This window comes from Sceloporus occidentalis, unplaced genomic scaffold, assembly GCF_023333645.1.
Source record: "Sceloporus occidentalis isolate IW3139 unplaced genomic scaffold, rSceOcc1.0.p SCAF_19, whole genome shotgun sequence".
NCBI lineage: Eukaryota > Metazoa > Chordata > Lepidosauria > Squamata > Phrynosomatidae > Sceloporus > Sceloporus occidentalis.
The window spans coordinates 12,387,550-12,400,038 of record NW_028316999.1 but is presented as its reverse complement, the minus strand read 5'-3'; the positions used below and the strand labels follow the sequence as shown (position 1 = coordinate 12,400,038).

The window sequence follows — 12,489 nt, the reverse complement described above, 5'->3', positions numbered from 1 at the left end:
AGTGCAAATCACCCAAGACTGGGTCAGAACTTCCAGAGGACTTCAGTGGCACATGCGGAATTGGATATTCATCTTCACGGATGCAAGTTGGACCAGCTGAGGATCTACACTCCTAGGCCACTCAGTCTAAGCCCTATGGAGCACGCCAAAAGTCTGCAGATGCATCTACCACCTAGAGCTTTTGTTGGTCTGAAAGTCTCTCAAGCATTGGAAAGAATTAATCTAAGGAATGTCTGTTGTTGTGAAGTCCTTGTCTGATTTGATGCAAACAAGGGGTAGTCAAAGCAGACAAGGTTTAACAGCTGTAAGGTGGGTAATGTTGGACTCATAGCCAGACAGAAGAAATTTGCTCCATCAGGGTTCAGTCCTCAACCCGAATTATCTGAAACTGACAGCATGATGTAGTGGAGATGGCTAGCTGGTCATGTTTCTTCCAGTGTAGTTAAGACCCTTCTACAGTGTTGTGGGAAGATTATTTCTGTTAATAGGCTAAGCTTTGGAAGATCTTATCTTCACAATTTAAAATAAATGGCTTCACTGCTGAGACTGCCAATGTAGGACAGATTTTTGATGTTCTAAAGGTCGATTCCCCTCTAGTCTGAAGGCTGAGGTCTCAGTTATAAGTGTATTTAAGTAGCCTGGAATCTGGGTGTCATTTTGTCAAGATGATAGCGGCTCTGTTTGAACCTCTTCAAAATGTCTCCCTCCCTTTCCTCACCTTAAAGACGGTTGCCGTTACACCTCTTGTAGGTCTCTAGGTTTTTTCATGTCCAAGCAATTTCTGAAGTTTCCTGAAGACTGTGTTTTCCTGTGTCTACCTCTAGACTTTAGACCAAAGATGGTGCCTTTATTTCACCCGAATCAAGAGTTTTATTTTCACACTTCCTGCCCTTATTCTGCTAGCGGTAAGAAAGAATGTCTCCATTCTTTGGGTTCCAAGAGATGCCTCTGCATTTATTTCAAGAGACTTTGTTCCTGGAGATCATTCCCCTTGGTCTGAAGAGTCACTCTAGATGTTCTGTTTCTATCTCCTGGAAGATAGATGTTCTGCCTAGTGCTAATTGTAAAGCTGCAGTATGCAAGCGTTTCAGAACCTTTACCAGGCACTACCGGTTGTCATTTTTGTCTTAAAGATTCTATGTTTGGTTGCTGGCTTCTGCACCCTCCCTAATATTTTGTACCGGTGACAGGAAGGGGAACTGTCAATTCTTTACCTCATAATTTCTTTTCCTTGCCTATAATCGGGTAGCACTTATATTTTGTTCCATCCAAAACACCGTGTTGTGTGGGGGTTTTTTTCTTTGCAATTGTTGGGCTTTGTTTCACTGAGTAGGTAAGGGGAGGTCTGGGTGTTCAAGTCTTGTTTCTGTCCTGCCTAGGAACAGTAGGAGCTATACCTGATGATATGCAAGGAAAAGAAATTCCCAGGTAAGGCATTTATAGTTTCTCTCTCTCTTTTCACTCCATTCATGATTGCAGTACCTGTGATCATCCTGCAGAGGGAGCCTCCAAGGTCTCAGGAGGATCTGGACACACAGTTCTGTCAGACTCTAATCTTATTTTCCCCTAAATGCGCACTAAAAACCTATGTAATCAAAGAATATGAAACAATCATTCCCCATGTCATGGACTTCTTCACATCACCCTCATCACAATCAACTCCTCAGTCCCTTTTTCCATCTCCTTCTCCCTTAAACCTTCTAATAGATTGTAAGCTTGCAGGAGCATGACCCTTTTTTCCTTCTGTACCTATATGTCTTAACATGTGCGAGTCATATTGTCGTTGTATGTTAGTATAATATTACTGTTGATTTTTACTGCCCCACCATTGTAATAGCGCTATGGGTTTATATTGTCTATTTTGTACTAGGCATGTTACTAATTCTGATTAATGAATAGATCATGGTACCTATATGAAGGTTTCTTCTTAAGTATACCGTAAATTCTGCATGCCAGAGGTTCCATTTTTACTTACTGGCTAAAAAGGAAAAACAAACAGGCAACATCTCTCCTTATATACTTTTGTTTCCACAAGTCCTATTTACTCCCCTCCTCTTCCTGCTTCCCTTAATAGACACAAATGAAAGTCAATGTTGAGTAGCATTTCACCATTCCCTGTAGTCCAACATAAAAGTATTAGACAGAAATGCCTGCATTAATGTTTTTATTAATACATTTATTGTAAGTAAATTTTAAACACAAGCAATATTTTCAACAAACAAAGCTTTGCAAGTTGGTCCAGTTTAGCTTGATATAAGAATTTGTTTTTCTTGCTTAATCCGTAACTAAGTTGTAAGATCAGCTTTCCGCTCCACCATTGTGCAGTATTTGTCAGGAAGACCAGCCATTCTGTAATGGAGACAAATAAGAGGCGTTGGTGGGCAGTTCTGTTTTCTGTAGATTATAGCTGATCTGTATATTGTGATAAGATTAAAAATGTAATATTTACAGTGCACTCCACTGATATTGGCACCCTGGGTACACAAGAGCAAATGACTCTGTGAAAAGTTGCCTTTATTGTTTAACCCTTTGTTTCTTAAAAAAAAACAAAAAAACAGAAAAAACCAAAACACAAATCTGCTCTCATGGATACTAAACAATTGCAAACACAACACAGGTTTATCCAAAATAAATAACTATATAAAGGGTGAAATATGTGTACCACAATTATTGATGCCCCTTTAAATTCATATGAGAAATATATATTTAAAGTATATTCCCATTGATATTTTACATTTTGTAGTGCGCATGGGTGACTAGGAACAGGAAATTACTTCCTGTTTTACAGGTAGCACAGAGGCCAAATTATCTTAATCATTGATTAAAGGGATCAAAGAATATAGTTGTGATGTGTGGCAAAAGGTTGTTGAGCTTCACAAATTGGGATGTGGCTAAAAGAAAATAGCAAAAGCTCCAGGGCAATAACTAAAGTTCCAGTCAACTGAAAATGTTGTGAATCATCCCCCCAACCCCTTATGCCAGTAGTATAAGAAACTAAGAAACATGGAATACATTAATATATAGATTGGGGCCGTCTAGAACATGAACTCTGTAGTAAATGTTGACAAACCTAAAACGAGAGATTGTTCAGCACTGACTCCTACTGTGTAGGAGGAATTCCAAGTAAAATTGCAAAAGAAAAAATAGTAGTTATTTTACATACTAGCATTCAAAATTATTTTGTCTAATATGTGTGGGTATATCAACCATTGAAAAGAGGAATCATAGTTAAATTTACATATGGTAAAAAAAAGCTACTGTATTTAGCGTATGAAGTGACTAAATTGTTATGTTTTCGTTGCATTAACCAGTGTGCTCATTTTGGGCATTTCTCCTGCATGCCGTTCCTCATACTTACTTCAGCTCATCGAGTTTTTTCTTCTTGAGTTCATCCAGACGTGCTCTGCGCTGATTGGCTTCCTGAACCAGCTTTACACCTTCATCAAAAAACGCAATGCGGCTCAAGACCTGCTTCTGTTCATTCTCACGCACTTGGCGCCTCAGCTCTGCTGCATGTTTTATCAGCTGGGAATTCTTCTCTTCCAGGTCCTTGCGTTCCCTCTCATTCAATTCCTGCTGCGCCCTGATGGGATGAGAGCAGAAGATCTAATGGAGCAGCAACAATGCTGGGTGATCCAAAACCTGATCCTATAATGCATGCAGGGCTAAAGCTACTGAAAACATATTGCAAAACATTCATAATTTGCTCCTGTAGCGCAAGATGGGCTGGAGTACCTGCATAGTGCTACATTCACAGGATCTGAATCCTCCATACCTTAGCACCCTATCAAATTCTGCACGGTCCCGTTGCGCCTGAACGGCCAGAAAATGGTCCTTCTGTGCCACCTGTTCCAGGCGTGCGTGCCTAAGCATGGCATTGATCTCTGCCTCCTTCCGCACCTCTTCCATTTCCTTTTGTCGCCATACTCTTTCAATGGCTTCCTGATTTCTTTTTGCTCTCAAGGCATCCTAATAGGGGAAAGGGGGAAAAAAAGCTAGCTTCAACAGGAACACAATAATAATTGTAGTGCTAGATGTAGATGACATCTATAGGCAGACCGACCCTATTAACATGTTTGTCACAGTTCTGAGTGGTGGTTGCGTGTATAACTATAGGGATTGAGTGTTTGCTTATGATGTACCTTGATATGGTCATGATTTCAAACTATAAGGCATACTTTATTTCAGCAATTTCCGCTGGGCCACTGCTGAGCACTATTTATTTGCAATTATTCAAATTTCCAATGAAATCGTAAGTTACCTGTTCTGCACGATGGTCTCTGGCTCTTTCCTGTAAAGCACGTAAACGGGCAACTTCCTTTTCTTTCTTTTTTTTTAACTGTTCTTGCTCAGCCTCATATTCCGCTTCCCGTGCCTGGAAAGGGATCAGAGTTATTTTCTGGAAATGTAACTAACAGTAATAGCAGGAAAATGCTGGAATTGACAAAAGGTCTGCTCATCTGTTATTTAAGGAAGGGTGAATACAACTTATATCTTACTGCTAGTTAAAGATTTGAAGAACTAATGAAGCCTGTTTAGAAGTCTATAGAAATACACTGTAAATACGGGGGCCTCATTTATTTGTCTAGCTAGTTTTTAGAAAATCGTAAGCATATACAAGTATAAAAGAACCCTATGGGAAAAAAAAAGAAACCCTAACCTTTTGCACTAAACTGCCCTACTCTATGCCTTTTAAAGGAACCAATCCTTTGGTCTTACTGATCACCCTTTCTTATTTTCCTAGGGTAGGCACATACCATTTTCTGTTTTGTGTATTCCAAGATGCCCAGGTCTATCAGCTTCTCCTGTTGCTTTTTTTCTAGCTGCTTCTTCTCGTTTTCTGCATTAATACGCTGGATCTCTGCCTGGATTTGAAGCTGCTCTTGGCGTTTTTTCTCCAGCTCCTAAGTTAGGCAAGAAAATGGAGATATAAAAAGAGAGATGAAGGGCAGTATGATGAGTTTTTAACAATGGCAGTGTTTTTTTCTATTTTCACCTTGTACCCCTGCATTTGAAGTTCCTCTAGATACTGCATCATCTGTTGGGCCTCCTGGTCTCTCTCTTCCTCCAGAAGCATCCTGGTCTTTGAATTTTCTCCAATCTGTTCAATAATACGTTGCCTTCCTCTATAAAACACAGGCACATTTAAAAGGCAATAAAGGATAATTATATATGTGTGTGTGTTTGTTATACAGAATTGGTATTACTGTATCCTCTCTTGCTTCCTCTTCTCCTCAATTTCTTCCTGCATTTTAATTGCTTTTTGCCGTTCCATCTCCATCATTTGATCCAGTCTTTTTTCTTCTTCTGTCATTTCTTTAGAGATCATCTTCTTCTCAAGAAGCTGAGCATCACGTATGGCATGACACTTCGCATTCAGAATTGACTAAAAAGAGAGAGATGCTGAATGAGTTGTCAACAGATGTAGTGACCCTGGGGGCACAGATCTCTCTGGGTTATATTCACTCAAGTAGGAGTTTGTGGGAGGGTTGCAGTTACTACTATCTGATTTCACTATGCCTTATGAAGGGTTGGCTCTCTATAGTGCACAGTTAAATAAATGAGATTTCTTAAGTCGCCTTGCTGATTTTGCTACATATTATGTAGGTCCATTTCAACTCATCTTGGTGACATTTGCAACAGATTTCCCTCTTAAAATGCATTGTTTGCCACAGTATTGATCCAACTCTGTAATATTCCAGTACTGGGAATTTTATAATGTTTTGTTCCACCAAAGCTGTTTCAAGCTGTGGCTACAGACCAGCAGTTCTTAACGATAATGGGTGCAAAATCAGTAACAATGGGTGTGTCTATATGTTCATGAACCCGAAAATCATAATTAATGCCACTCTTTCATTAGATTAAAGAGGAACACTGATCTACCCATGAGACAATGCATTGTGCTCTACAACACTAAAGGAAAGTAAGGTGAAAGGGAGTTGAATACATCTTTGGCCCAGTAACAGTTGTTTACTAAAATGCTTCTGATGACCGTTTATTGAAAAAAAAAAAAATGTTTTCGTTTAAGCCACCATAATAACAGACTTTAAAGCTTTTATCCGATTCTAGGAATACCAACCTCATTGAGTGTTTTTACTTCATCCTCCTGTTCCATTCGCAGTGTGTTGGCACGTTCCAGGAGATACTGCGCCCTCTTCTGGGCTTCCTCTTCCAGCTCAGTCAGCTTCTGATTCTTCTTGCGAAGCATTTCTTTTTGCTTCATGAAATTCTTTCTCTCATTAACTGCTTCCTAATAAAAATGTGCAAATATTTGAAAACCTCTCAGTGTGGCTTTTGTAAATCTTGTGAAAATGTATCTCTCTTTGAGCACCAGTAAGTCTAGTCTGTTGGGAAGGCCTTCTTAAAATACTTTAAACAATGTGTGCAGGAGAGTGGTAGTTGTAACTCCCACTTTACTATTCATTATTATATGCCAATGATAAAAGGTTCCTCAAGTAGAAAAAATAAACAAATGTACCTCATCAAAACATTTATTTTGCAAAACTAGACACCCCAGGGTATTTCAAATACTGGTATTTGAACCCATTCTATGCACTAATTTTACCACCAGCCTTTGCCAAAGTTTTTGTAAGTAATATTTTTTTATTTTTTTCACACAAATTGTACTTCAGGTATGAATTTATAGCTTCTGGTATATGACACTGTCACAAAACACCCCAATATGTGTTCAACAACATCTCTTAAGTACAGTGATACCAGCTATGCATGGGTTTGTCTGATTGTTTGGGGCTAAAAGGCCACATTTGGAAAGTGCTTTTTTTCGGGATGTTTTTGAACCCAGCTACTCTAATTTTTTCCCATCAAACCATTCATTTCTTTTTAAAAGTAGACACTCCTTGGGTATTCTATGCTAGTATTTTAACTTTATCCATGTCAGGATTTTTTTTTTTATTTATATACATTTTGTTATATATATTTATATATATCTGTTGTTGGAACTGGATGGCTCCCCTTATGATATCACTGCATAATTATTTTTAAATGTTACCAACCTGCAGGGGGAGCCAGAGCTCTCAGGAGGGTCCGATGAGACCCTCTTGGAAACTTTTTTTTTAAGGACTCTGCCATCTTGCTAGCTCTCTTGAGTGGTCGCAGTACGTCCTGGGGTGGGTGTTCAGTGTCGCTGAATGCCTCGTTATCGAGGCATTTCAGCAACACCATTGACGGGCCACACGGGGTCCCTGATGCCGATCTCGGTGTTGCTTAATGCCACAACATGGAGGCATTACAACAACATCATTTAAGCGAAGAAAGTGATCATGGATCGCTTTCTAAGCTTGTTTAATGACATGACATGCCATGCACATCATTGGTCGGTAAGTGACTACTTTTCTGTGACGTGCCTGGCACATCACTTGTCATTAAGGGGTTAAGATAGTTCCTCACAATGACAGCCTCTTTTTCTTCTCTCAATGCCTGCATTGCTCTCTCTCGCTCTTCCTTTCTCAGCACACGAGCAGCTGATTTTATGCGGTGGAATTCCTTGGAAGGCATTATTAGGGACGATCCAGATGGATCCTCCGAGGGAACCCTGAGGATAATATAAAAGTGAAAGGGGGTTTGTAAAGTATAAAATTACAGGACAGGAAATTAGGCAGCACTGAACATTTAATATACTGTTTTCCATTCTCAAGAATATTTATAAGAAATTTACTAACTTGTAAAAATGTAATTGTTTTCTTGACAAATTGCTATTGATTGCTTTACATCATTAACACTATAAAATTATACGACTGACAAAATTTCTATAAACACAAACAGAAAACTGTCTAATCTGCATAACTTCAATAAAGATAATTTACAAACAGATTAACAGACAAAACAAATTCTGAATAAAAACTTGTTATTGCTTTCACTCAAGTACAATCAAATAATGAATGTATAACTAGAGCAGTACTCATTGATCTTTTCATTTTCCATGAACTAAAAATGAAACGTAATAACTTGGAACTTACACAAGATCTCGAATAAGGTCACTTGTAATTATGCGTAAGGTCTCTGGCTTGCGGGCCATGGATGGGGCTGATACTGCTTTTCGACTGTTGCTTTCATTTCTCTGCGCAACTGGGCTGTTGTCTTTCGGATGTTGCTTATATGTAAGAAGACAAACTGCATTTAGATAGGTGATGTGTATTTTATTTTACTCCTTACAATAACAAGTCGCATTTATGGCTTATGCTGAAAATTACAGAGACTGGAGATCAATTTTAGGTTCCATAGGGACTACAAACAGAAAGTAATTTTGTAATAAAGTTTTACCAGCACAAAACAAATCCATGTGGTTGCACAGTTGCTAGCAGTAACCAGTAGGTGAATTTGTCAGGGAAGGAACTGCCCACTTACCTTCTCACCAAAAAGACTCTCATCCACTTGTGAGTACAGTGCCTTGGTGCGGTACCGCCAGGACTTAGTCCGATTAGAGCTACTGGAACTAAGCGACTCAACCATACTTTCCGGCTGTTAAAAAGGACACATTTAAATCACGAGGTATAAGTGCTGTTATGTAAAAGAATCCTATAGGCTCAAAGAGAAACCTCTATTGAGGGTCAGCTCCACTTCTCAGTTTTAACAGAACTTTATGACCACATACACAAACAACATAAAACTCCCATGCACTGTGAGTTTCCTAGTCTACATGATTCTAGATGTAGGGCATTTCACAACAAATTCAAGGCTGAAGTAAGTCAACACCCCTTAGCAAGGCCTCTGCCCGTAGATATCCATAATATATATAACTTCCCTTATTAATTAAATGTATTATACTATAGGTCCATGACGTGCCAGGAAAATATATCGAAACACTTAAGCTGAAAATATTTACACAATATCACCAGAAAGTTTTGAGGTAGCCTACCAATAGTTGCGATTGATAGATATTTAGACAGAGAAGGCATGAGAATTCTGTGGTATATAGTATATTAAATAAGAACGATCTGCATGTAATCGTATTCTTTATGCTATTGATGCACAGCTCACCATGCTTGCGCCCTGCTCCTGTCTTCTCTCAAAACTTCAGTTATTGTTGACACGTTGTCATGGCGATCACCGCTTCCGGCTGTGATAACCGTTTCTTCGCCAATACTAAACCGGAAGTGGCTGGTCCATGGTGATCTCCACGATATGAGGACACAGTGTGCCGCCATTGACTCTAACCTGGTTTCCGTTTTGTGCCTGCGTACGCAAACGAGGACCGCTAAAAAAATAAAAAGATGAGCCAGAGGCAATGCCGGAGTAATTTTGGAAGGACTGTTCAGATACTGTCTTACTGCTTAGCGCACCGAAACACTAATAAAAGACTTGTCAGTTTTAACCCTTGGCGTGTTGGCGGGCAGGGACAATTTTATTATAGATTTGGGTGAGAACCACATAAACGCTACACATTTCCTGGTAAATATGTATTATTCAGGACATGTTAAGCTATTTTAGGGCAAACCATGCATCCAAACCCACCTTAAGTGGGTAAATGCGCAAAAACATTTACCGTATAATACATGTCTTAATTATCCCTGTTTAGGAAGGCCAGCCCCTCTTTGGGCTCCAAATCTCATCTCTGGCTGTGAGTTTATCACAGTGATTACAATAATGCATACGGCAGAACATGTTCATTAACACCTTAACTGACATGCCAGGCAAAAATGGTCGGTTAACGACCAATGACATGCATGGCACGTCTTGGCATTAAATAAGCTTAGAAAGCGATCTAAGATCACTTTCTTTGTTTAAATGGTGTTGCTGTAATGGCTTGATGTTGAGGCTTTCAGCAACACCAAAATTTACTGCAGGGGCCCTGTGGGTCGTCAACATCCATCCATATATGGCAGCGGACGTCTGAGCTTAGGAGGGCGATCAAAGGCGTTGCCCGTTAAAAAATAAATACGTTTTCAAGGCAGTCTCTCTAGACCCCCCCCTGCAGTACCTGTATTCAATCCTCTGCAGGTTGAATACAGGTACTGCATTCAACCATGCAAGTCAATGGAGCCCAGATTTATAATCCCAGTGTGATTAGTAAAAATATTGCTAACACCTGTCTCACCTGGTCCTTCTGGATCTGCCCTAGTTGGTCAGCAAGCTGGACGGGCCTTTCCGGGGGAGTTCCGGCAGCGGGAGGGTGTCTGAGTCTTACGCTGCATAAGCACAGATGGCAGATACCTCTTCTGGTCTCTGCTGGAAAGCATTCAGTATGTTCACATCGAAGGTTTGGATGTTACATCAGAACATTTGGCCACAAGGTAGGTAGTTGAGCAGTTTTACTACCTGGTAAGGCCTGCACCAAGCGGCCTGTAACTTGACCATCTTGGTCGGTTTCAGGGCAAGAAGTTTCTGCCCCACCTGCGGAGTGTGTATTGGGGCAGTATGATCGTACCAACTTTTCTGCAATCTCTGGGGCCTGAAGGTCCTCCCACACCATATTGGTAGGTTCCATCAATCGATCCCTGAAGGCTAGAACATACTGAACTACGGGAGTCTCCTTTGCCCCCACCGCTCCTTCCCAGAGGTTTCTAAGCAAGTCTAGGGGCCCTCGCATCTGCCTGCCATATACCAGTTCTAAAGGGGAGAACCCAGTCGACTCCTGTGGTACCTCCTGTTCACACAGTCTGCTCATCTTGCGGTGGTGTGCAGCACTGTGCAGAGGTTTTATCCTGCACAGCTTCCATAACTACTGAACAATGTCAGCAGTAACCAGTCCCCTGGTCTGAGATAATTTCCCGGGGAAAACCTACCCTGATAAAGATCCAGAGTAGGCCATCGTCCAGTGTGTCTTTATGAATATTTGTCAGAGGGATTATGGGTACCAGGAAGCATACTTTTCACTACCGTCAGTATGTATCTCTTTCCAGAAGGACTGGGTCTGGGTAGCATTCCTACCAGGTCCACAGCTATCAAGCTAAATGGTTTGTCTATGATGAGTAGGGGATGTAGGGGGATTTTGGAACTCTGGCAAGTATCACAGGTGCGGCCAGACAAAGGTTAGGGTGAGATGGTGGAGTGTCTGTCATATACCTAAGTGCCTTGCCAGGGGAATGTTATGCCCGATGCGCACTACCAGATGACACCTGGGCCCATTGGTGTTGTCTTTATGGAGATAGAGAAGCCCATGCTCTACCCCAATAAGTCTGTATACTTGGGTCGGTCAAAGTTTCCTGGGTGCAGAGGAAAGTGGTAGTGGGAGCTGGGAAACGGTCAGGGTTCGAGTCAGGCGTATCATCGCTCACTCAGATCTCGTCCTCGGGTGCCCTTTCTGCCTTCCGTACCTTCTGTCGGCTGACGCCATACAGTTCTCCGGGGGTAAATCCGTATGGTACTCAGAGGTTAAATGGCCAAAATTTTTGATCACCCTTGTCACCACATCAAGCTCCTGCTCCTCAGTCCAAATTAACACAGGCGGTGGGGATTCGTAGTAACCTTCCTCCAGCCGCTCAGAAAGCTACTGATTTTCTGTGTAATTTGCACATTTTATACAACGTGCAATACTTGCAAGTGTTTTGAGAATTATTTATGAGGGTGCTGTGCCATTGTGTCCTGTCTTTTTGATTTTAGAGGTTGTAGAAGTAAAGATTTGATTGATTTTATAAGTACCTGATTTCACCTATCCTCTTGTGAGTGCATATATTACACAGATAATTTTTTTGTTATAAGTGCAGTCTACACTATTGTATTTTTTTATTTTTTTTTTTGTCCCAATTGTGCATGTGCCCCTTGGTGGATCTATATCGTGTTGGACATTTGGAGAGTGTCTTTTCTTGGGTTGGGAAGTTGTTTTTTTTTATTTGTTGTTGTCATTGTGTGGACACTTGTGTGAATTGTGTGCTATTTCAATATTTTTTTTTATGGGACCTAAACACCACAAGCATAACGCGCAAATACTGCAGATAAGTCACAGACACTAGCGGACTTTTATTGTATTGTACTTATGAATTTTATTATTTTTTAGTTAGAAATATGTTTTAACCATAGTTTAATTTGCAGTAACATTGATACAACATTTACTGGAGAAAACATTACAGCTGAGAGAACTCCCTGAGAGGGAATAGGACATTAAGTATTAAGCACTATATACTTTGGAAGCAGGGCATGGCTCCCCTTAAAGGCAAGAGTCTAATTTATATTGTATCTACCACAATACTATTGCCAACTATACAGTGTTACACTATTTTATTCTTTTTTCTCCTTTGAGAATCTCCTCTTCCTTTGAAGGGTGACCTGTACAAGGGAGAAGTGAGCTTTACAAACCATGAGAGTTGAATCCACATTTATTTTATTAAAACCATCATCTATTATACGGTTCTACGCTATGTTTTTTTTCTGGTTTTCCATTTCCCCTCAGGTAATTGTACACTCAAGAACACGGATCTATACTTCTTATAATGGACTGATCCTAGGCAAGGAAGGTAATACCCATATCTGATCCTATTTTTAGTGTGTGCAAACAACACTGGGATATCATTCACCTTATGTATTGATTTTTGA

The 12,489-nt window shown here is 40.3% G+C and overlaps 1 protein-coding gene across 1 annotated transcript; it reads right to left on the bottom strand.

Annotated features, from left to right (window-relative positions):
• Nucleotides 1-2,285: 2,285 nt before the first annotated feature.
• LOC149302440 (cilia- and flagella-associated protein 45-like) lies at nt 2,286-12,048 on the bottom strand. Its single transcript, XM_089482534.1, has 12 exons — nt 12,025-12,048; nt 8,365-8,460; nt 7,977-8,110; nt 7,408-7,552; nt 6,080-6,250; nt 5,208-5,386; nt 4,997-5,126; nt 4,758-4,904; nt 4,262-4,375; nt 3,776-3,969; nt 3,359-3,583; nt 2,286-2,349 (listed from the first exon to the last, which is right to left on the bottom strand). Exons 3-12 carry the CDS (start codon nt 8,033-8,035, stop codon nt 2,286-2,288), a joined length of 1,428 nt encoding a protein of 475 aa, XP_089338660.1. The 5' UTR covers nt 8,036-8,110; nt 8,365-8,460; nt 12,025-12,048.
• Between the last annotated feature and the right edge of the window lie 441 nt (nt 12,049-12,489).

What these genes read in the sequence shown, in the direction of transcription:
- LOC149302440 (XM_089482534.1), bottom strand. Translation starts at nt 8,035, where the DNA reads ATGGCCCGCAAGCCAGAGACCTTACGCATAATTACAAGTGACCTTATT. An exon ending in GACCTTATTCGAGATCTTGT is followed by an intron (nt 7,553 to 7,976) that starts GTAAGTTCCAAG and finishes TATTATCCTCAG; the next exon opens with GGTTCCCTCGGAGGATCCAT. An exon ending in GAATTTGATAGGGTGCTAAG is followed by an intron (nt 3,584 to 3,775) that starts GTATGGAGGATT and finishes TCATCCCATCAG; the next exon opens with GGCGCAGCAGGAATTGAATG.